General features: G+C 40.3%; 2 protein-coding genes across 2 annotated transcripts; one reads left to right on the forward strand and one right to left on the reverse strand.

Annotated features, from left to right (window-relative positions):
- Positions 1–2,392: 2,392 nt before the first annotated feature.
- Positions 2,393–25,545, forward strand: LOC109973237 (peripheral plasma membrane protein CASK). Its single transcript, XM_020622663.1, has 11 exons — positions 2,393–3,681; positions 12,343–12,455; positions 14,737–14,842; positions 15,935–16,012; positions 16,133–16,205; positions 20,868–20,970; positions 21,334–21,509; positions 22,274–22,396; positions 22,831–22,914; positions 23,141–23,240; positions 24,463–25,545. Exons 1-11 carry the CDS (start codon positions 3,617–3,619, stop codon positions 24,504–24,506), a joined length of 1,065 nt encoding a protein of 354 aa, XP_020478319.1. The 5' UTR covers positions 2,393–3,616; the 3' UTR covers positions 24,507–25,545.
- On the reverse strand, positions 16,588–19,528 carry LOC109973236 (probable G-protein coupled receptor 34). Its single transcript, XM_020622662.1, has 3 exons — positions 19,244–19,528; positions 19,082–19,121; positions 16,588–18,585 (listed from the first exon to the last, which is right to left on the reverse strand). Exon 3 carries the CDS (start codon positions 18,542–18,544, stop codon positions 17,288–17,290), a length of 1,257 nt encoding a protein of 418 aa, XP_020478318.1. The 5' UTR covers positions 18,545–18,585; positions 19,082–19,121; positions 19,244–19,528; the 3' UTR covers positions 16,588–17,287.
- Positions 25,546–25,565: the final 20 nt, after the last annotated feature.

A 25,565-nucleotide genomic window follows, 5' to 3' on the forward strand; every position in this document is an offset into this window, starting at 1 on the left:
CTGTGGGGCTGCTGTGCTTGTTATGTTTGTTATGGGTGGCGCGTACAGGGGGCTTTTTGTGTGTATTTATATATGCATATATATATATATATATATATGCATAATATATAATATGCATAATATAGCAACGTGAAAATTAATAAAAAGTGGGCTCTCGTAATTTTTTTTAACAAATGTTTTTCGAAGTAAGGCGATTATAAAATGTGTTCAATAATATACAACTGCCTATTAAATAAAGGAAAAAATTAAAAGGCCGCGACAAAATGGGAGAGAAGAAAATAAATAAGGACTAAATAATAGATAGTAAAAAATAATTTATTAAAAAAGTGATTATAGACAGGGTAGTCTGATTTAACATCAAAAACAATAATTAATTTCTTTGTTATGCTATTAATGCTAACCCAACCAGAAATGTATTTTACATTACCACATTTCAACAGATACAATAAGTCCAATACTATTTTTTCACCCTTGCAAAGGCAGTGAATAGAATACAAAAACCATCAGTGTTTGAGTTAAGTCTAACATTCATTTCAGTCTTTGGATGTTGAGTGTTACTACCTATAAAGAAGAATGTAAAATCTTGTATTTCAGCCTGAGCAGCTGACAGTCCAAGATTTGTTTTCTTTTTTCCTCATGGTGGCTGCAATTGTTAAATGTCTCACTATTCTGGACTGAACTGCTCCCAGACTTTTTTTCTTCATGCTTTGTTGGGATGTTGCCAATTGTCACTTATTTCAAATTAAACCAGATAATGATAGTGAAAACAGATAATGTTTAAATTTATAATACAGTATTATACACTTGGCATTGATTTTTCGACAAAACATTGTACACACTGGAATGACAACAACAGTTTTATGACAAGACAGCATGGGCTGATTAAACCATTGGGGCTGATGCCAACTAGCTTTAGAAGGGAAGGATAGAGGAAATAAACAAAGGGAGAAAAATCTGGAGCATGTACTGTATACATTTAGACTACCTACAAATATACCATTATATATATTTATGTGTGTGCATGCGCTTATGTGTTTAATCACATTATTGGAACTAACCTTCCATTTGGCAATAACATGCCCACAAGATAAACATCACATTTTAGGATTTATGCTTTCCCCCTTATTATTATTAGTATTATTTTTATTTCTTTATTGTTAAGGATAAGGTAGGTGTTAGTTACATGGCTAAGTGTACATGGGGATGAATGTAAATAACTCCAATGTCCTGCCAAGTGGCAAAAACAAGTGAATGTCTAGGCTTATGGGTGTGTGTGCATGTTTCACTATAGTTGCCAGTTTCACATGCAACCAAAACCATTCTCCTCCCTGTTACTATGGAAACTGCTCTTTTCTTTTTTTCCTCCACGTATGGTGTTTCTCTACTTTCTTTTACGTTTTTTTCTCTTTTTCTAATTATATACTTTGCTCTATATTTAATGTTTCTAGTCTTTTCATTTACCTTTACCCTATATCAATGTGAGCTTGTGTGTATATGTGCATGCATTTGTAGATTTAGCAAGTACTAATGAATGGATAGCTCAATAGCTCATACACTGCCATACATACAGTGTTATGACCACATCAACAGCCAATAGCGTTATCAGTAGCTGTCGGTGGGCTTCGACCAATGGGGGAAGCTCGCAGATGATGTGTGAGCAGAAGGGATGCAGTGCCATGGAAACCGCTGAGGGTACCATAAAAGAACAGCGGCCTCTAGAGGCATCAGACATATGTTTATCAGCATCTGCACAGCTGACTTCACCTCTGCATTTACTTGTCTCCCAGCTCAAAATTTTGTCTTTGTCAGTTACTTTTTATGTTTGAATGGAGGCCTTCTTAAAATTTTATATTTATTCACGTAGCCTTTTTAGTGGTAGTCTTGCTTTGTAAAATATATATACACACGGAATAAACCAAATAAACAGGCAAACAGTTATGTTATAGTCATACTTCTTAAAATTGTACAAAATGATAAACTGTTCACAGAAAATGTAACACAATTTACAGCAAAGAGGTTAAAATGGATCAACTTATACCACTGCTCAATAATAAACTGATGGTATAAAATATATTTATATATTTTATGCTTTGCTCTATAAACAGAACTGACTCCCAGTTCTTTTGGGGTTACTTATGTTGTGTTGAAATGTAGACTAGTTATTGAAGGTTACTATAATAGAAGATAGAGATGTAGCCTATACGATTGCTTTCCTTCGGGGCATCTCCAACACATTCCAGCAAGAGTAGTATTCTCACATCTGAGGAAATGTACCTGTCCCGCACCTGCAGAAAGATCAGATGGGCTAAGTAAATAGATTAATCATACAATTTATTATCGACTTTATCATGGTTCTCCAGAGCCTTTTGCCAAAACGTTACCAAGTTCATATAAGAAAGGGTTGTAGTTAGTTGTGCTAAATGGTCACAATGTCCATAGTAGAGCATTACAATACACATATGACACCATCCCATTATGAAATTAATGAAACAGCCTAATATGGACACCGAGCTGTCCCTTTTTGATTATCAGTGGCTGATAGTCAGTATGTGAGTTACAGTTGGAGGACAGTTTAAAGGCGAATAAGCTGGATGGAGATAAGAAAGAGAAAAGGCTGACGTAAGGTGATGGAGTTTGGATAGTCGACGCTTGCGCGGGATACACTGGATGCAACCGTTGAAAAAGATGAGGAAACTACGCCTAAATCGGGTCCCCGTTGACTGCCATGTTGGCTCCACCGACGCAAACATACAAATGAAGGGGCACTCTCTCGCGCCATTTCGGCTCTGGCCGGACCACTTTCCTGGACGATAGAGGGAGGAGCCTGGCATTTCTGGAAGTCAGAGCAGAAGCCAGTCAAAGCCAGCCAGCATCTGAGCTGTAGGATCTGGAGCAACGGCGGATGAAGGGTTCGCTGTGTTGAAAATATGATTTAACTGCAACATTCACAAGGCAGACGGTATATGCAACAGAGCAGACGTCGACATGAACGTGAAGATCTTCCATTTGGGTTCGGGAAGCTGAAACATATTGCAGTCCAGCCACATTACGTTTTCGGTAGGATAAGCCATCTGTGATATACTGGGTGTGCACACCGCAATAAGAGCCCCGGTTGTTTCACCGAGAGTTAGCTCATATTACCCGAGCTAGCCAACCATTTTTAAGAGACCCGTTAGCTTGCGGTGAGGAGGGCTTCTTGGTCGGTGCGGGAAGTGTCTGTGGATGCTACTGAGGAAGTCCCGTACCTGGCAGTAAGATACAAACCAAAGAGTGACGTTTTTCTGCAAACGAGTGAGAAAATCTCTACGCCCTGGCGTCTGGTCTGTGGTCTTCTTAGCTAGCTCGCTGGTTAGCCAGCCTACAGGGAGCGTAGCTCAGGAGAAGGTGGGGCCGCAGAGTGACAGCCTTGGACGCCAGCTAATGTGGCTAGCCGGTTAACTTGGACTGTTGAGTGGCCACTGGTTTTCCCGTCACTGACATCGGGGAGTTTAAATCACCAGGACTGTGCAGTCTGGCACAAAAGTAACCCCGTTCAGTAAGAAAAAAACGCTATCATTGATTCTTCCCAAACCCGTGTGGGTGGGATATCTTGCGGAGAGCATCCTCGTTTGCTTGTATGACCATGGCGGACGACGACGTGCTGTTCGAGGATGTCTACGAGCTGTGCGAGGTGATTGGAAAGTAAGTATTTTATTATATGTCCACTCCCTCGTTTGTTTGTTGCTTTTGGCTATATGGGTTGTTTTGCATGATCCTACCTTTTACCACAAACAAACACAGCTGCAAGTACCATGGTTGAGTTGTAAGGTGGTTCTTATGTGCAGGCCCACAGGTTTTTCAAAGGGAAAGTTCACTGGGTGGGTGAGATAAGGTGGCCATTGAAAGTACATCACACTTTAACTATTAAGACTCAAACTATGTGCTTAACATCATGATCTGCATGCAGGAACACCAATTTACACAACCTAATGTGTAGCAGATATGTATTCATTATTCATATGTATCATATATATTATTCACAGGTTGAAAGTGTGGCGTAGAATAGATCTTGGTGGCCCCCTACCTCTTTTAAAAATACTTTATTGTTGAAAAGAATTCAAGTTTTATATGTCTATGCACATTCTGTTTACTATGGTTTTTGAAGAAATATGTTCTCATTTTTGTTTGTCAGTTTGGGTTTGTGTAAGAATCATTCAGCTGCACATCAATAATAGTTTGCCCACAGGATTTTAATTCTTCAGATCCTCCGGTTTGAGAGTAGCCACACCTGCATCCAGTTACAGGCAGACTGGCTAGCTGGTCAGAACACTCAATGGGGCTGCTGGACGACACGTTGCTTTTTTTAATGGTACAACAGTCAAGTGGTTATATTTACCATGAGATGCAAAGGTGCAGTGTTCTATTTAAATTGCCACAATGTGCTTGTTAATTCTGTGTGGTCAGACAAGGCTCCTCTATTCCCCAAGCTTCACTTACTGGAGGCCTAAAGATCAGTTTGTAGAGGAAAGTGGTACAGTCTCTCCAGACTCTCAGACCTTGGTATTTATCCCGAGGCTTCCTGTTGCCTTGGTTGTTAATTGATTGCTGGTCCAGTAGTGTCCCATGAACAGATGAATTCACTGGCTTTTGTGAATTATAAATGAAATGTTTCGTTATTCTAATTTATCTTGCTTGATTCCAAATTGCTTAAAAACCCTAATGCTGGTGATCATAGGTGCAGAGTGGTCAGAGTGCCTGTGCTGAGCCTTGTCCACCACCGAAAGCATCTACATTGGGCATGTGAGCGTCAGAACTGGACCACAGAAGAAGGTGGCCTAGTCTGATGAATCATGTTTTCTTTTGCATCACATGGATGGCCAGGTGAGCGTCCGTGGTTTACCTGGGGAAGAGATGGCACCAGAAGCTTTATGGGAAGAAGGCAAACCAGCAGAGGCAGTATTCTGCTGGGACACATTGGATCCTGGCATTCATGTGGATTTTACTTTGACATGTACCACCTACCTTCACATTGTTGCAGACAAAGTACACCCCTTCATAGCAACATTATTTCCTGATGTCAGAGGCCTGCATTGAATGGCACATTTGTACATACATCCAGGCTGCCCTCATAGCCAAAATGTACTGTAGAGACCCCGACCCATTTGGTACTCCATGCAGCTAGTAGCAAACACACAGAATGACGGTATTTGCAAATGTGGCTTGAGGGTGTTGAACCTACTTTAAGGTATGGTCATTCACTCTTGAAAGATTAGTAGAGTAATACATGAGTTAAGCTTTAGTAAAGAAGCAAGGTGCCAGGTTTGTGTCATAGAAAAGCTCAGAAGCATCCCTCGTATCTTGACAATTCTTTTGTGAAACTGCATTTGATGAATCAAGTGTATTGTGTCCTGGGATGTGTTGCTGGATGAAGGGAGCAGGAGAGTCATTTTTCCTCAGCATGGAGGTGGGAGGGGAAGGGAGGCTGAAGCAGATCAATGGAGGCAAGTGGAGTTGGGAATGGGATGGCCCTGAGGCTAAGGATAGAAATAATGCTAGCAGATATTGACTGCAGCACTCTGCCATCTCCTGCTTTGTTTAGAACCTCATGTTTTAATGTCAGCACTACTGTAGGTAGCGGAAAGTATGGCAGATAGCTCAGAATGTTAATAGCCACAGGAAACCATCATTAAAAGCCTTTTCCATGTAACTACATTTTCTAACAGAGGCCAGGCTATTTTGTCACATAGTGGAATAGCCAGATTTGAGAAGTTGTTCATTTATTGGGTTAAATGGATTGACAGGTTCTCATTACTTTGGGTTGTTTGTGTTCTTCCAGCAAAACTGAAATTTAGGTTCAAAATTTTTGCTGACTTGCCTGTCAGTTCAGAATTATCCAGTCAACATGAAATTTCTGATGAATTTTTTTAAACCCAGGCACTGAGGTGAATGTATCATCAGTGTTGGTTCAGGCCACAGTAATTGAAAAACTACTATAATTAAGTGTGGGAGAAATGAAGCAATTCCTAATAAATTTGTGGTGAAAGGTATGTACTTTAACTCCTGCCATAATGTAGGAGCTGTCATGAAGATGTCTCATATTATTGCATAGCATGTCTCACTGACCCTTGTACATAAAACCTATTATCCAGCCCGACCCTCCTTTACAGCCCATTCATATGAATGCTCATTGAACTGTCACTTCAACCCCTGACTGTATTAACATCAGGCCGTGTGAACTGTGCTCATACACAATATGTGTATAGTATGTGATGATATGTTGTGAGGAGTGTGATAACCACAGGCCTGTTTTTGAGGTTCTGGCTGAGGTGATGACAAAGCACTGAAGCAATTTAATCCATTTTCTCTGTTGTGATTTTGTTTGAATTGGACTTTTGTTGTTGAGAAGCACTATCAGCATCACAGTGTTCTTCACTTCAGCCCTGGGGTGCTCATTAGAGCCAAGGATATTGGGATGTGCGACTCGCTCTAACCAATGAAGTGATCAGTCCCCTGGCTTATTCTGAGTTGGATAATGAAATTGCTTGGGTGACATTTAAATCTGAAATTTTCTTTTCTGTTTGATGGTGTTTAGAGGACTAATGATAGTTTATCCTAGATGCAACCCAGAGCTTGCAAATCTTACACAAAATGCTGTGCTACAGTACTGAAAGGCAAAACTCTTTAAGCACTAGAAGCTTTAGTTTTTCTTAATTTTAAGCAATGAAAGGTAAATTTTAGTTGTCAAAAATCAGACGTTTTCATTAGCTTCACACGGGTAAAATTATTCACAGCTATTCAGGGAATTTTTAATAGTTCTTTTTCACCTTGATCCAGCCCTGATCATGGAGACATAACAGGAAGAAAACATTTAGGATTTGTGTGTTATTATAAGTGAAATTTAATTTACTGATGCAAGTGTAATAAGTACTGTTAACATATCCTTCATTAAAACATCAGGCAATTGTGTCTGTGAATATCAGTGAAGTAAATTGCTGATATTTTGCTGAACTATGAACTTTACCTAAAGGTGAACTGGTTGTTGCTCTGTGACAGATCAGATGAGTCACACCAACACCAGACTGAGGCTGAGTACTCATCCTTCTTACATTATGATATCTAACTTAAGTTCGCACTTCAGCATGATGAACACTAGATGTCTATTTAAACAAAGGACAAGTTCCCCCTTTTTCTATTTGTACTCTCCTACACATTACATTTGGCGGCAGTTTCTTTGATTTCAGAATGGTTATGTGGTATATTGATATGTATACCATAATGTATATTATAACAGTTGTCACTAAGTTATCACCAGTTTGTGTGTGTGTTTTTTTTTGGCTACATCTCTATAATCAAAGAAGCCAAAGAGTGTAAATAAAGAATGTGAATGACGGGTTCAATAACGGATTCATTTGGGCATAAAGTTTCAGGAATCCATCCCTTGTCACCCACTTGGAACTAGGTCCAAAATAGAACTAGCTATCGGAACCCATCCCTTGTTGTCCAGCTATGAAACCCAGGGTTCAGGCCCCCAGCTTAGCAAGCATCTACTCAGCTGAAGTGTTCTGAAGCAAGACACCGAAATCCTGCTGGGATCAATAAAGTATCACATTATAGATTGTGTCATCTCCCCATCTGCTTTGTAACTGAAGCTACCAACAGAAAGATACATTCACATCATTGAAAACTTAGATGCAAAGATCTTTCATGTAAAATGTGCTTGTGATATTTGTGGCAATATACTGTATAGGGCAGCCTTTTTTTCCTAGACTTCACTGGGGCACTTCCTGCCTTCCACCACACAGCAGATCAGTAGTTGTGAATGGGCATGTAAAGTTGAAGCTGTCTTTAAGACTGCAAGGCCAGACTGCATAAGGTAGTTGAAACTAACCTGGTTTCTCTGTAGAGGAAATAGTTTTCTGCCACTTTTTTGACTTAGAACCTCCTGAGAGTATCCCTGCTCTAAATTACAGTTTGCAACCTGAATGCTAATATCCCAACTAATATTTGAAGGGTTGCTTCCCTAATTTGCATAAGGACGCACTATGGATTGTTGTTTCTTAGACATTCAGGCTCCTGTTGAGCAGCACTGAACTTTGTTAAACTAACAGCTAACAGCTTTGCAAACATCATTTATGATGGAGTTAATCTGCTGGAATCACTTTCGTGGACTTTATTTTTCACCCATTCGGAGCACATATGTCTAAAGTTGTAATTTTATAGCTGTCAGCTCTGTATTCCCATAGGAATTGGCACTGACACACCTATTTTTTAACACTCTGTGGAATCCTGGCACTAAAAACACAATCTCCTTACACATCAAACTAACACAAATTATGTTAATTCCAACTTTGTGGGCTGTTGATCATTTGTGTGCATTCACTGTTGATTGCATTGTCTTGTTAGTCATAAAGTTAGGTGTTTCAGAAAAAATGCTAATTGATGGTGTAGAGTAAATTGCTGGTGTAGGCTTGTCACTGTTTGCCACTGATGATAATGTGCACAATGATGAGACTTGATAAGGTGCAATTTACCTGCCTCGTTATTAGAGCTTTCAGTTTCCTTTCAAATTTTTTGGGACAGACGGGTGGCTGGCCCCGGCTATAGAGCAAAATGCTGTTTGAAGCAAATATGGTTGCTCTCAGGAGAGCAGTACTGGTGATGTTGAGCCTTCCGCTACAGATGTGTCCTGGGGGACAGAGACCTGAGAGGAAATATGGCTTATGGCCAGCATTGATGTTTAAAATGAACCTAACAAGGTCTTTGACTACATGGAGCAGAGGATTGAAATGAGCAGGCTGGAAAGATTGCCACTTCAGACTAATGTTTGATGACTGCCTCTGTTCGATGTGAACCATGTGTGGGTGTTTTGTATGAGCCCACTCAGCACGGCTGTCCTGATGTCTGTATATGCAGCCTCTCTGCTTCCTCACGCTCAGGCACACACACACACACACACACACACACACACACTCCCTCTCTCCGACTTTATACATACTTGATCTCTTTTAATGCCTCTGTAATAGCTACTGTACATGGCTGAGTGGGCATTTAATTTTTTATTCCAGATGATGCGATGAATTGCATTCTAATTAAATAACAGTTTCAATCCGTTTGCATATGCAACACAGAGCTATTGTAAAAACAGCCCCTTATGTGAATTGATTCTCCAAGCACCTCAGTTTAGCTGACAGCCAAGAACAAATGGGGCTGATGTATAAAATCTGGCAGGTTCACTTAACCACACCTCAGTGCTTAATGGTGGTAAGGAGTTTTATTGACACTCATTAGATCAGTGCCAAGATGGTCTTACCCTCACGACATCATTTGTATCCATGTGGTTGCAGCCTCTGACTTAACCTCCTGCACACCTTCATTGCTCAAACATATCTGAAAGTATTGTTAGTGTGGGCCAAGGTCATCAGAAGCACTCAAACAGCAAACCCATCTCTGCGGCCCTCTTTTTCATGGGAAACACAGCTGCTACAGTGCATCAGCCCAGCAGGCCAAAGGTCAGTGGGGTTGTCAGATCAAAAAGCAGGATTCCTGTGGACTTGGAAGGGAGGAGTTTTGTATTTTACAGTTCTGTCAGATGGCCAGGCTCCACAGGCTGCCTGCATTTGTTTGTCTGGTCATCATTATAACATATGTGAGTGCGAATCATCTGCAGCTCCTGACAGCAAACACAGGTGCCTAAACTGGATAGCTTTTACTGCTGTTGGTTCATTTGATAAATCTGTTAAACCAACAATGTTTATGGCCACCACCGCTTTGCTTTTGTTAGTTTTATAGGTGTGTGTCTGCAATAGCCTTGGTTCTGCATCTGAGAATTGTAGACTTGGGAGAGAGACAGCTGTAACATGAAGTTCGTGTGTGTAACCCTCAGTGGTCCAAGAGACTGAAAATGTGCAAATGTCTCAGCTTTCAGTGTCTGTTCCCGCCAATTTTATTTTATTTTTTTAATTCTCACACTCCAACGGACAGTTTGGACCACAGAAACAGTCATCTGAGCAAACCTGCCATCCATGGAGGACCTGCACACCTCACAGCTCAAGAGGAGGGCAGAGAAGATTTCGGCAGACTCGTCACATCCTGGACACACCCGTTGAACTCCTCCCCTCTGGACGCACAGCAGAATACTGTTTGCCTAAACCATCAGACACGAGGACGGTTTCTTCTCCTATGCCATCACTGTCATGAACAGTTAATCCACGGTTGTCTGTCCAGTGCAATAGTTTGTAAATATAACCACTGTACATGATATAGCAAACGCACCCAGTGCCATAAGTTGTAAATATCTAAAAGCTCATCCTTGACAATGTGTATATACAGTATTTATTTTATTTAAGAGCATATTTTTCTGGTTGACTTACAAAATCAGATTCTTTCTGTGTTCAACATACTTTGCAAATAAAGATGATACTGGTTTTGAATCTTTGTGCTTTGGCATAATCAGAGAGAATTAGCTTATGCAATTGCGAGACTAAGGGGGTAAAGGTATGTTTTATACTTGACCCGTGTGTTCATGGGTGCCAGTCAGTGCGGTGTTAATGGTGTGCAAATACTCATAGAAGGCCCACAGGAAGGTCCAGGGTACAACAAACCAGTGTGTTATAAGCAGAAATGTAATGAATACTCTGACTATATAATCAGTTAGTTTAACAGAAAAATACTAAAAGAAAAGTTCTGATTAGTAGTAAATATTTAAACAAAAAGCATGTTATGGTTTATTTTACATGAAATTATTTTTATTGAAATAAGTAGAGAGATTCATAAAACATAATTTTAACACTAGTCCACTAAAAACAGCAACTATGATCACAGAGGAGGATTTTAACAAATGACAAGAAATCCCTTTATTTAAAAATGATGTAATACTGGAAACACAAAAGGAATGCAAGCCAGACTTTTTTGGGTGATGGTAAATTTATTTGGGGGGAACCCCCCCAAAAAAACTATATACAGGAAATGACGAAACACTGGAATTGCTGATTGACTTGACTCAATCAACCTCTGAGACACAACTTTAAAGTGCCCATGGCATGCTCATTTTAATTGTTTCCAGCCATTTAATGTTTAATCTTGGATACCTCTAGATTAGCTCGGCACCCCTCATAGCTCCAAATAGTCTGTAATTATTTCAGAATGATAAAACCAGAGAACCTCTTCCTAAAAATGAGAGGATAGTTCATTCACCGCTGCAGGAGGCTTCACAGCTCGGCTGCTTGTAGGTTAGACCCAGTCAGGTAAAACGAGTCCCTGTACAGGAACATTCCCAGACATGCAGTAACATCAGGCCATATATTTTTTTCTCCACATGCTCTGGTTACAGTGCAGCAGCAGGAGGTAAAATATATCCACAAAACCAGGCGCAGTCGAAAAATTCTGCTTTTAAAATGGCACTGGTGGATGTCTTTTTTTTAAATAAGCTTTATTGAAAATAAAAATAACAAACAAGGCAATATAACATTTTGCCAATAGGGTGGGTGCACCGGTGGATGTCAGGCAAGCTCACATGAACGTGCAACGTCCTGTAGATTATGCCCATTCAAGGAAAACTGACTTAAACTACTTTGTTAGAAAAAAAAGTCTTGCAAGTGAGAATTTGCGAGATGTGTATTAACTGAGTTGTTTCTGCATAGAAATACCAGACCATACATTCACCTCATTTTTTTGAGCTTTAGGCCACGTCTAAAATGGTAATTCACAATTGCAACATTGTAGATAAGTCAGAAAATAAAGGAAAAGCATGACACAGACTCTTAAACATCAATTAAGTAGTAATATGATTCAATTGTTTATTTATTCAGATAGAAAATAATATTTTTTTATCCAGATATTTGGTTCATATAAGCTTAAGCAGTTTATATTTCAGTTGAGATTGTTGAAACTGTACTTTTTGAATTAGTAAGCCAAATAAAACCTTGACCAAGAACAGGAAAACATGCCTTATAGCTTCCATATGTAAGGCCCAGTGCAGTGGTGAGGAAACACAACCTTACAATAGCTGCTACCTCCTTATAAATAAACCTTGTAGGGTACCTCAGGTCTCTATAATATAGCTTTTATTTTAGCTTTTACAGCTGTGCTGCACACTGCTGCTCTATAATTCCCAGTGCCATGAGCATGGAGGCTGTGATGTGTAGCTAACCACCCATTGGAAATCCACAGTATTCTCTGAAATAGTGTTGTTTCTGCCTGTTACACTAGGTCAGGCTCTGTGTGGTCGTGTGCAAATGATTAAGTGTCCATGTGTTTCTGGTAAATGCTAACTGAAATATTTCTGTGTTTTAATTTTAGAAATCATGCAGGGGCAGATGTTTGTGTAGATCTCTGTGACTAACAACATCTGTGTGTGTGTTACAGGGGTCCCTTCAGCGTGGTTAGGCGCTGCATCAACAGGGACACGGGCCAGCAGTTTGCTGTAAAGATTGTCGATGTGGCCAGCTTCACCTCCAGCCCTGGACTCAGCACAGAAGGTGAGCAACACAGCAGACCTGATTTGAACTGTGGCTACAGTTAACTCTTAGCATTTGCTGTTGTTCGCCTGGAGCACCAGATGGGTGGGGGTTAACGGAATCAGGACAAAACTAAATCTAAAACTAACTGTCTTGTGAACAGTTCTCTGTGCTGTTATACCAACCCCACCCACCTGCCTTGACTTATGGGCAAAAACAAAGGAACTGCCTTAAATATCAAACACCAAAGTACACACAGAGTGTATAATGGAATTCTCCCACTCAAATAAATGAGGCATAATGTCACACATGCTGCAGCCAGATGAGTAATACACTGAAACTGTTTGGTTAGGTTGTAATGTGCTCATGTGTGGCATATTTATGCTTGCCGTTTCTCCCCATATGGTTTTGCGCTTTATCACGCAAAGGTCCCTGTGCGTGCCTAAGAGAGACACAGAGAGATGGAGACAAAGATCATAGGTGTGTGTTGGTAATGTTGGCGTTCAATATGTGCCATCTGTGAGGTCCAGTCAGAAATGAGTCTGTCTGCCAAAAACAGCAAGACGACGAAATGACCCATGGGAGGAGAAACAGTAAAAGTGAAGATATGAACCAGTGTTTCCCAAACCAAAGTGTATGCTTTAAATCATTTGGCTGTTATTACGTTTTTATGACCCTGAGACGAAGTGTAATTTCGTGAAAATGTAAAGGTTTCTCTTACTTCTAGCATGCTTCATCCAGTGGTCAGTGGCACCCAGCATATTTAGGTTGCCCACAGTATATCTGATGACAAGATGAAATAAGCAAGTGGCTGCTCAGAGTGTTTTACCAAGAGAACTGGAGCGTAGTCAAGTTTGGAACGTGGTTTTCTGAGATCACATAACCTGAGTTTATTAAGAAAGAATCTGCATCAGTACAATGTGATTGAGAAGGCAAAGGAGATGGAGCTACAAGCTAGCAAGTTAGCATTCTCAATCAGTATTAAAACTTTCAACCTTTCCCTTAATCTATCATATAACAAAGTTCAGAGTGAAATAATTTAACATCGCATCACAAAGCCTAATGCAGGCTGGACTTTCCACATAAGAAGTGATGTGGAACTGGCCTCGTGAATGCCACTGGTTTCATTCAGACTGTTCCAGGCCTCTCTGGCTCCCTCCCTCTGTCTGAGTGGTTTCCTCACTGCCGTGCAGACACTGCACAGCATTGTTAAGTTCAAGAATAGATACTCAACAAGATGGGCTGAGGATGAGTGCAAAGAGGAGAGAGCAGAGAAATAATGAAAGCAACGGAACATTAGAATGGAGGCTCTGTAGAGGGGACAGTGTCATTTCTCTGAGTTGCATAATGATGCTGGTCTATCACAACACAATGAACACACACATACAGAGATCAGTAGAATTGCTGATGGGGAGTAGAGTGTGTAAATTAGGTTTTTATGGAGTGAGGAGCTCAACGGCATTAGTCTGCATCTCTGTCTTACTGCTTGCCTTGCTGGTTGTTGGTCATTCTGTGCAATGTGTGTTTCGTTTTCTTTAAAAGGGAAACATTTCACAGAGTAATGTTGCAATTGTATTTGCAGTGTGAGCTGATGCATGCCAGATGTTCATTTAAATGTACAATAAAATGGTATGGGGCTGCATCTGTTTGTTACCAGCTTGTTAACTAGCTTCTCTGCTTTCTCAACATTTGAGACAACTTTATTTTCTCAGTATCTATCTGTAAATGAACTGCTCTGTAGCTCCCTCTCGTGGTGTAGTTCAGGTGTGAGAGGAGGAAGGTGGCGTGCTGGGCATCATCCTCCTTGCTTTTTGTTTCCTTAACTTGCCACCTACAGTAGGACTGTGAAAGGATTTAACAAATCACCAATGCCAGGGAGGATAACCTGAACTATTTTAAATTATTATAATTAAAAAATTAGAAACATTTTAATCTAATTCTCCCCTCACATACGTCAAAGTGTTTATTTGTCATATGCACAGTTAGGAAATGTGTTTCCCTGTACAATGAAATTCTTACTTTGCCGTCCACATGAATACCACACAATACAAATGAAATATACGTAGATAAATAAGTAACACAAAATCTAAGGCTTTTTAAGCAGCAAATGCAGAGATATAATAAAAATATATAAGAATATAATAAGAGAATGTATGGTACATGGGAGCAGCATGTGCAGTAGTCAACAGTGAATGTGCAATTATGCATGTGCATAAGTACTTTAAGTAAAGTATTATCATGTTGGAATGCACTAACGGTTGGTGTATCTCACCATGCCCTCTGTCTAATTTTTGTCTGGCAGACCTGAAGCGAGAGGCCAGTATCTGCCACATGCTGAAGCACCCTCACATTGTGGAGCTGCTGGAAACCTACAGCTCAGATGGCATGCTCTACATGGTCTTTGAATTGTAAGTCTATCAGAGGCAGATCTAGAAAATAGACTTGAAATACATATAAAAAGTAAATTAAACCCCTAGTTCTATGACATAATCGACCATACATTAATAAGAGTCAAACTGGTTCTTTAGTGTAAAATTGAGTCACACATAGTGCTTTCTTTAGCTAACGCTGGCTGTCCTTATTTACTCCTGGAAGCGCTGCTGCACAGGGTTTCATAGGGTTTAATTTTGTGCCTTGTGGCTCTAATCAGGGCAGGGGACTTTTTTTTTTACCAGCACAGTGGCTGATCAATTACACAAGCAAGATACAGTTTATAGTTTTTTATACAGTTTATTATACAGTTTACATATATATAGTAGATGGTATGTAGTGACCTCAGTAATGTACTAAATCTAACAACCACAGAGTACATTTTCCAGAATTTGACAGGTTGGTACTGCTGGTAACACTAAGCTAACACTACCAGCCCCCTCGCTTTTGTGGTTATAGATTTACTGAGGGGAAACACAAAATATAGGTGAGAAGTGAGGTGTTAAAGATGTCTGGTTTGTGATGGTATGTATCTGAATACATCTAGGCTGTACAAAACATCATGTATTAATTGTATATTTTCAAATATCATTCAGCCTTCTTTTTGTCTATAGTAGTAATTTTTGTAATTTTGCCTTTTTTAATATAAAGGGAATTGATTGGCAAGTGCTTAAATGAAAGCTGTTTTTGTGATGACTAAAATGCTGTCATTTGAAAGCGTCAGACCTTGGAGAGTCAGAGAACAGCTCTGTATTTCTACCCTACAATTTTTCAGATCAGCTTGTCTGGTTAATTAATTTTGTCTGTGTGGATTCTGTGTTGTAAATCCTTCTCCCATATCCTCATTCAAGCTTCCTCTGAGACTGTACTGCATGAAGAGTGCTATAAAGAAAATCTAGTGCCTTTGTGTTTATCCCAGGGACAGCACGTCATAGAGCGGACAAAGTTTTATGCACTCTGTTTTAAATGCTGCTTTGAGAGCTGCGTGTGTAAACGCTTATCTTTAACTGGTAGAAGCCTAATTGTGATCTCTGTCTTGCTCTAATGTCTTCTTCCTTTCACTGTCTTAGTATGGATGGAGCAGATCTGTGTTTTGAAATCGTGAAGAGAGCTGATGCTGGGTTTGTGTACAGTGAAGCAGTGGCCAGGTATGACACACAGTCTGGAAACTGTGGGTAGAACATTTTAAATATGAATAAAGCTTGAAATAAGTATCACTTATTGGATGCCCTAAATGATCTCCCCCTTCTGTTTTTGTGTTCATGCAGCCACTATATGAGACAGATTCTAGAAGCACTTCGGTACTGCCACGACAACAATGTGATTCATCGTGATGTAAAGGTGAGATCTCACTGTGTGCCAGACTAGTGAAAACACCAAATGTATCACTTTTTTGTTACCAAAGGGCAGGAAATTTTTTTATCCTTTTTATAACAAGAATAGTAAATATGCTTAATACCACAGACAAGTCCTTCTGACATCTGTTCTTTATAAAAGGTTCCAGTCTAGGCTTTTCGACTGATCATGTGTTCAGTCTCAACCACCCGCCTTCTAATCTCATCAAGCCCCAAATCATGAAAGGTTGTATTGCATGTCAAACGCTGACCTGGATAGTCAGATTAACATCAACCAGTGATTCCAACAGGATTAACACAGGCGGCAAACACTGCAAGACCAGATGGAGCAGTCCTGAAACCAGGCCCTTGGTCCACATGCCAGCCGTTTGACAACACAGGGATGAACACAGCCTTGTTTTAAGTGTCAAACTGTGTGCGCTGGTGAGTCATCCCTGGCTCAGATTACTGTAGGGGTTCGTTTTAACTTATTCGGAGTAATCCTGCATACGTGTAGCTTTTAATACATTCATCTCAAGTTAGAAAGTACATTGTAAGTTTAAGTTAAATTGACAGATGTACTACAGTTGACTAAAGATGGAGGTTATTGTTTAGTACAGTGTACCTAAGGAGACTGAGCTGCTGACAGCATGGACCTGTTGTTAGGTCTGTATGTGGGTCTGCCTATGCATCTGTTTTCTTCCTGTGAGACAAGATCATATTCATTCTACAGGTGTTTATTTAATTTTTTTAACAAATACACTCATTCTATTATTATCAATATACACATTTACATTTTCAGAAATGTTGCTGATGTCAGAGTAGTCACAAAAGTGCATCTCTTCAAACAATACTGTATTGTCAGTCTTTAAGTCAGACAGTGACTAGAATTCAAACAAGGATTTCCACTAAATAAAGATGTTCTGAAGGCAGCACAGTAAGAATAGCTCAACAGTTACAAAAACATTTTTGTTTGACATAAGCCAGTATAAATCAGTGTGTGCAGAGACAGTTTATTTGTTTGAATCAACCAGTTCAGCCTAAGTTAGAAATATCAGATATTAACTTTTCCAGTGTTCGTTCTTGTGATCACTGTTGGCCAGTAGGTGGAAGCATGGTCAGCCCTGTGCGGCGGACGGTGCAGTTAATGACACAGATACTGTTTCTTGGGGTGTTCAGAGCAGAGTTAGGCACAGACGGCCGTCTGAACTCAGTTGTTGAGCTGTTAGATGTCGCATCGTTTAGGAAGAGAAGACGGTTGCCAAGTCGGCGTCCAAGTGTTTGGAGGACAGTTTTGCGTACTGAGCCAGATAACAGAAAGTACATGACAGGATCCAAACAGCTATTGAAAGCAGAGAATAACAACATAACCTCATTGGTGCGGTCCACCAGTTGCAAGTACTCACAAGATACAGTTTCACTGAGCTGGGAGAAGATGTAGACAGGGCGAAAGGCATGGTAGGGCCCAAAGCACACGGTGAACAGGAAGAGGACAAAGAAGGACTTTTTGGCTGTTCTTTCAAATCTGTGTGCATTGGGAAGGTCTGGTTTGTCCCGTGACACTCTCAGCAACTGGGAGGCGATCTTTGCATAGGAGACCACAAGCATGATGAAGACCAGCCAGAACAGCACCACCAGCGCTCCGTTGAAGTAGGCTTTCCCTTTGGCTATGCGCCGCTGCTTGTACTGGAAGCACTGGTCACTGTTCTCTTTGTCCTCTGCTGTTGCAATCATGGGCACCAGCGCCATCAGTGACAAACCCCACAGGACGCCACAGGCGACCCAACTCCACGGCCGGCTGTGCCCCCACATCCTCATCCTAATGCCTTTCCGTGCTCTGCCTTTTCCCTTTATCCTCAGGTATCTGTCCAAGCTAATGAGGCCCAGTAAGGTGATGCTGATGTACATGTTCATATAAAATAGATTCCCCACCAGCTTGCAGGCTACAGATCCCAATACCCATTTGTTTCCATTGACATGGTAGAAGACCCTGAAGGGCAGACATGCCAGGAGGACCAGATCAGCCACAGCACAGTTGATGAGGAACACTCGCACAGAGTTACGGTTTGAATGTAGGAAAAGGAACACCCACAGGGCGAAGAGGTTACCCATGAGCCCAAAGATGAAGAACAGGGAGTAGAGGACTACCAGCGGCAGACGAAGGGCCGTGTCATCAAATGAACAGGTAGTCTCATTTGGAGAGACCTTTGAAGAAGTGAAGGAAGGTGAAAGAGTGGCGACTGGCAACAAGGATGACATCAAAATAGAGACAGGAAGAGAGGAGTTCGATGATGTGGAGGCTGAAAGAGTTAAAAAGGAAGAAGAGGCAGAGGAGAACATGGTCATTGTGTCTCTGTAGTGATGACTTCAGGCTTTTGAATCAGGCTCTGAGAAAGAATAAAAAAGAACAATCAGCTCGTTGTCTGTCACTAAACAAATACAATGAAAAAGCAGATCTTAATCAGCCAACATTAAAGACAAGAACAAATGGAGAGTCCTCACTGTGAAACTGTATTTTATGAGTAATGCTCAGACTAGTGAGTAATATGTGAGTTGCTGGGGGTTGTGTAAAGGTCACAAATGTAATGCTCAGTGTGAAATGGAAATTTTTGTAATTTATGCAATACCATGAAAAAGGTGCAGCACCCTCTGAGAGAGGAGCTCCAGAAGTAGGACATTGAATATTCTGGAAATTGTGCACATTTCCCTCAGAACAACAGTTTTCTTTAGTTCATAGATTTATTTTTGTACGAGTGGGAGCTGTTAATTTTAATGCCTATTTAATGCATACATTCCACATTCACAGTATCATGGTGAAGCCTAGAAAAAAGAAGAACTAGATGCATAAATATGTACACTCATGAATTAAAGCAGACCACTCACCATCAATATTCCTTCCATAGGAGATTCAGCACAGGTGCAGCTGAAATGTGTGCAGAAAGGTTTGAGAGCACAGTAGTTCAGCATGAATTTTCCTCCATCAAACTTCAAAAGCAGGAAGCAGTTTGTTGAAAAATGGCTTGTTATATAAAACTTGTTACATACATGGTAAGATGCAATTAAAAACCAGCAGTCCTTGTCCTTAGCACTTTTCGTTTGCTATCTTCACCTTTCTCTTCAGTCACTGAATGAGTCACAAATCCAGCAGACTGCAGCTCCGTCCTCTTAGCTCTCTGTTCTCAGGTTGTCTTCTGTCTTTTTCTGTATTGGCCCTTGTTCTTTATTTCCTTATTGAAAAGCTTTTTCGTAGCCTCTCCACCCCCTCTCTGAACTCTCATCTGTATGAATGTGATCTGCCGGGCCTATTGTTTTTGCTCTCACTGCATCTCTCTGATCTTGCACTGCCTCAATCAGCTTCCTCCACTCCCTTCCTTGAAAACTGGAAGTGAGACAATCACTTAGACACATCTGTCACTCAACTCTCTTGAGTGCTTCGCTGCATTGTCACTTTCAAAATAGCTTAATCACCAAGAATGCAACATTTAGACAGAATTTATTTCTCTAGCAGAGCTGGGGTTATTTTTAATATTGCATGAACTGATCAGTGTCATTTAGTCTGGGGTGCCTGTAGTATGTGTGATTTCTCCCCCTGCATAAAAAGCATGTTTTTTGGCACTCATATTAGTCCTCTCATAAACTAAGTCTTGTCCAGAGTTGCAGTGAAAAAGCTGCAGTACTTGTTCCTGTTTTCTGTCTTGCTAACTTATTTGAGTATTTATTTGTTCATTTAATTTGATATAATAAATAATAATAATAGGTTGAATGATTTGGTTAAATATCCTTGTGTTTTACAAACCACCAGCTTATGTTGCCTTATTAAATGTTTTCACTTGGTGTGGAGCACCACAAATGTTTTATTGAAACAGAAAAGGATGACAGGGACATTTATTACCATACACAGTAGCTTAGAACATACAGTGGACTATTGCCCACATATGTGTTCAGAAAAGTCTTTCACTTTTTGCAGACTTAGTGTTGTAGATTTAATTTTAAATGGACAAAATCACCATTTTCCCCATCAACCTGCTGTTGGTAAAGTGTAAAGGTTTCTTCTTTTTTTGCAAAAATATTAAAAATCATAAAGTGATATCTTTTCCTTAAAGTAGCACTGACGTGGTGAGAGGCATCCTGTTTATCAACCAAACAGTTCTAAAGCATTGCCACTAATTCGAGGGTTTTTAATTTACAGAGAAAACAAAGAAAAAACAGTTCTCTTAGTGAACTACACAACAAACGGATGTCACTTCATTTCTATCCACTTTTGATTCAAGACCTTGCTCTATGACACACAAATTGTGATAGCCATATTTTAATCTGTTAAAGAAACCGTGCATTTAATGCTTATTATACACTGATGAAATTCTGAGCCAAGAACCACTTCCTGTCAGCATTATAATAAAAGTGCGGTTTGTTTTAGCGAGTTGTCTTCACATTGTGAAACTGAGGTTCACTAACCAGCAATTGAATGTAAGAGTCCTGCACTTTTGCACAGAAAGAGCAGCGCAATGCTCTGCACAGGTTCTGTAGTCTGCAAAGAAATGTGTGCAGAAAGAATCAGTGAAGATTCTCATTTGTTAGTTGGTAGTGTGAATGTGATTTAAATCTTATTGCGATTGCTCCTCATTTATCGTGTTGAGGTATTTGACCTGTCCCCTTTCTTCCTCTGTAGCCTCACTGTGTGCTGCTGGCCTCGAAGGAGAACTCTGCTCCAGTCAAGCTGGGAGGTTTTGGAGTAGCAATACAGCTGGGAGAGTCGGGCTTAGTAGCTGGAGGTACAGTAGGACAGTTTGTATCTCAGGAAACACCAGTTTATACTCACACATGCATTCCTGTGCACAAACTGAAATAAGTAGTTACTTAAAGAATGGAAAGCTAATTGAATATCATTTTTGATAATTGATTAATGATCATAAGTCTTTCTACATTATTACCAAGTGGATACTTGGAAGAAGAAAATGTATGAGTGGTAATAAGATGAGCGGTATTTTAGACATGTTATGTTTTTGTGGTTTTCCTCCAGCAGCTTCATATTCTCACATCCCAAACACATGCAGATTAACTGAACTAGAATATGTTAATAGTTTGTATCATATCTTCTTGTAGCTTATCATTCTTTCTCTGCCTGCTTTCTACAGGTCGAGTCGGTACTCCCCACTTCATGGCCCCAGAGGTGGTAAAAAGGGAGCCATATGGCAAACCGGTGGATGTGTGGGGATGTGGAGTCATCCTTTTCATCCTCCTGTCCGGATGCCTGCCTTTCTACGGCACCAAGGAGCGCTTGTTTGAGGCCATCATTAAGGGGAAATACAAGGTAAGAAAATGACTGACAAAACCCCCTCATGGCCTGTCAGTGTAGACCTGAACGGGTTCATTACTGCAGCAGCAGAGCTGTGCTGTTTAGCTAAAGCTAAGCACAATAATGAACAAACACAGCATTGTTACAGAGAACCGAACTGTATGCTACATCACTTCAGAACCACCAGAGTGTATTATTAATGGTTCATATTTTTTCCATTCATTTAAATGTATCATTTTGTTATGTAAAAGTGACATGAGACTGAAAGACAAGTCTGGTCAAAATCTGAGCAACTCTCTGTCTTCGGTATCAGTGAGGGATCTTTGTGGCCAAGGTTATTATATAAAAATGAATTTCCTTCCTGTCATCCTTGACCCAGTTACTACATATTGATCCGTGGCAGATGCAGGCAGTGCATGCTGCTGTACCACACTATGGTATCTTCGATCAAGGTGCTGCTAAACTGATATATTACATTTTGGAAAAATAAAATCTATGAATGATGAGTTCTACCAGTAGCAGACCCTTGGCTTTACAATAAGATCATAGCCAGTGATATTCCAAAGGGTTTCAATAAATCAATAAGGAATATATATTTATTGTAGCTTTATGTAGTTTCATGGAGCACACACAGACTGTTTATTTGTTCCCTACAACCCTCCTCATTGCTGACTCTGTGACCATGGCAACAACAGCTGCAGTAATCTTGGTTGCTAATGGTCCACTTGCTTCTGAAAGTGTCTGTCCTCCTCTGCATGTTTGTGTGTGCACTCGTCCAGATGAACCCGCGCCAGTGGGCCCACATCTCGGAGAGCGCCAAGGACCTGGTGAGGCGCATGCTGATGCTGGATCCTGCTGAGAGAATCACTGTCTATGAGGCCCTCAACCACCCCTGGCTGAAGGCAAGATCACATAAACGCACACTTCTTCCAGTCATACATTTGATTCTGTCTAAGATCTCTCATCTTTAGCAGGTTATTGTCTTTGATCTTGAACAACGTTTGTGACCATGTGTGGTATTTAAAAACCGGAAAGCAGACATTTAGTGTGATGTAGATATTTGGTGCTTCAAAGATATAATCTTTAGGAGCTCAAAGTCACCTTTAAACCACTGGCCTTGCTGACTCAGTAACACTTCCTTCTGCTCGGAACCACAGCTTTGCTTTCACATCCTTTTTGTGACTGCATGTGTGTTTTTGTTTTTCATTTGTTCCTGCATAAGAGAGAATGTTCATATCCTCATTGTTGTGTTTACAGGTACTACTTGTGCTTACATATCTGTGTGTGTGTGTGTGTGTGTGTGTGTGTGTGTGTGTGTGTGTGTGTGTGTGTGTAGGAGAGGGACAGGTATGCCTACAAGATCCACCTACCAGAAACAGTTGAACAGTTGAGGAAATTCAACGCCAGGAGGAAGCTGAAGGTCTGCACAGCATTGATGGTTAACACATCTGTAACTTCAGCATGATTAAAGTACAAGGAAATGTCACACCCTCCACACTGTGACCTAGTTGAATTTACTGTCAGATGTTTGATTCATAACAGGCCTGTGCTGTTAAGGCCTCATATACACATAAATGTTCACACACCTCACAACATGGAGACTTAGGTTAATAGCTGTGTTAGCTAATAGCTGCTTTGTATTCCAGGGTGCAGTTCTGGCTGCTGTTTCAAGTCACAAGTTTAATTCCTATTACGGAGACCCACCAGAGGAGCTACATGACTTCTCAGATGACCCCACCTCCTCAGGTAAATCACACAACAGATATCCTGGTTTAGGCAGGAGGAAGAGGACAATATAGTAACATAGTAAGAAATTATACCAGTTGATGTCTGTGTAAAGATTTAGCTGTGCCTCCATATTTAAAATACCCAAGTCAAGGTCAGAAATGAAATCTATCAGCATGCATCTGCATGCAGAACACAAACAGGACATTCACTTTCTAGCCCAGTTTCTATTCTCATGCATACTATTCTAGCATCTTAATGTGATTTCCAGCTGTCTGTGCAGGACTTCCTCTGTTAAAGCAAAGACAGATGTTGGCCAACAGCCTCACTTCCCTGTCTCTGCCACAGATTTTCACTTCCCTTGATAAGAAGACTGCTGGCTGTACCTGCCAGTAGTTATCAGCATATAGAAACCACTTGTGTCCTTGCATTAACACCAGATAATGGGCAGTGTGTGACGTCACCATCTAATGAGTTGATACAGTGAGCGAAGCATTTCAAATTTCTGCCCAGTGCTCTGTGTAGCCACTGCAGTCAGATATACCACCATGTATGCCATTTATGCTGAGTCTGGCAGTCTATTGCAATCTTGCTTCCTGATGACTAGTTTATTTTTGCAGTGGGGCACCAGACTTGTGGACTTGTGTAGTATAGATGCTTGCAGCAGCTTGGCAGATTATTCTTAGACTTTGCTGCTTGTTCATTTTTTCTCTCTCTGTTGCCACTTTTGCCTCTATTTCCCCTGTTCCTCCCTTTTCTCCCTGTGCCCTCATGCTTTCTCACACTGTCAGCTCTCTATTTTTCCCCCTTCTTTCTTTTTCTCCATTGACTGTATATAACTGGATTTGTGATGCATTTTGCAACCTGATTTTGACTAAAGGTGGAACCACAGTATCAGACAGCCAATCAACAATGTCAAATCATCCAAGATACACCCTTTTATATATCATAAAATAACTTATTTAAAACCAGCTTACTAGTAAAATGACTGTTTGTACATGTGTATCAATGTAATAATATCTAGCGCGTAGGGCTACCTTTATTTGATTTGTTCCTGCTGTATACTGCAGTGATGGCAGTGACTTCACTTCAGGGAGCTCTCACCTTGTCCATCTTTATATACAGTCTATGGCATTCTCTCACATTGAGGTGTTAAATTGTACATTTGTAGTTGCCATAAAACTCCTCTAATCTCCACCTCTCTTTTTGGGGGGGTGTTTTCCTCCTGTTGTGCTATCTCTAGGACTGCTAGCTGCTGAAAGTACGTATCCCCATCCCCACCCATAGATTTTTGATGTGTGGTATTGTCATGACCTCATCACTTGCTTTTTAGTAGCTTTTAGTTTCCTTAGTGCTGGATCATGTGAGTCCTAATCCTCCAAAATGGCTTCCTCTGTCTTCTCTGCTGTCTCTGAGACAACTCATTTGGTTTGATGAGTGTGCTTTTATTCCAAATGCTTCCTATTAACTAGTAAAGATGAAATTCCTTTCATGTTCATCTTCATTATACTGGTCGCAGGAAGCTTTGTTAAAACAGATGGCTAAAATATTCTGAGGTTATCTTGTCCAGTGAACAAAACCAAAGGTAAAGAGGATAAGATGCTTCAGTGTACTGACTAATACCCAGGTTCCTGCTAAAGCTTTTTTCACGACTACACATAACATAATGTATAATCAATTCAAAAGCTTCTAGATCTTAAATAAGAATGTTAATGATTAATATATGAGTACAGCACATTTTACTACTACTCAACATGCTGTGGCCCAATTAATTTCCTTGAGAAACAGCATCCGTTTCTTATTCCCCAAACATTCCATGATTTGCAACATAGGTGACATTCAATTAATTAAATTGGTGAAAGTTTGTAATCCCTAACTAAAGTTGTATGATGCATGTAAACAGAGCTACAGCAGCATCTTAAAAATACAATTCAGTGCAGTACTTAACTTACTTAATGAGTAAGTTTGATATGCTAATACGTGAAGTACATGGGAAAGGCACCAGTTTTGGCCAGAAAAATTTGATATATAAACAAGTTTATATGTCAGGTTTGCGTTCTTTCTTTACTACTTCTTCACTGCATATTTTGGCATTTCTTTTTGTTTTTCATGGGTGTATTGTTCCTAACCCTTCATCCACACTGACTTTATGATGCGACTTTCTTCTGATGTTCTATTGATGCCATGTACCGCTGTTTCTCTGGTTTTGCTGCATGTGTGGGCGATGCAGCAGGTACTTGGGGTTAAATAGTTTTGAGTATTTGTGTGTTTTCTGTTGTGACGTCCATTGTTTGTGATATTTTTGTGTGTGTGTGTGTTATTTCTTGTTTTTGCCTGTTTGTGGAT

The sequence above is a fragment of the Monopterus albus genome, unplaced genomic scaffold (assembly GCF_001952655.1).
Source record: "Monopterus albus unplaced genomic scaffold, M_albus_1.0 scaffold285.1, whole genome shotgun sequence".
Taxonomy (NCBI): Eukaryota; Metazoa; Chordata; class Actinopteri; order Synbranchiformes; family Synbranchidae; genus Monopterus; species Monopterus albus.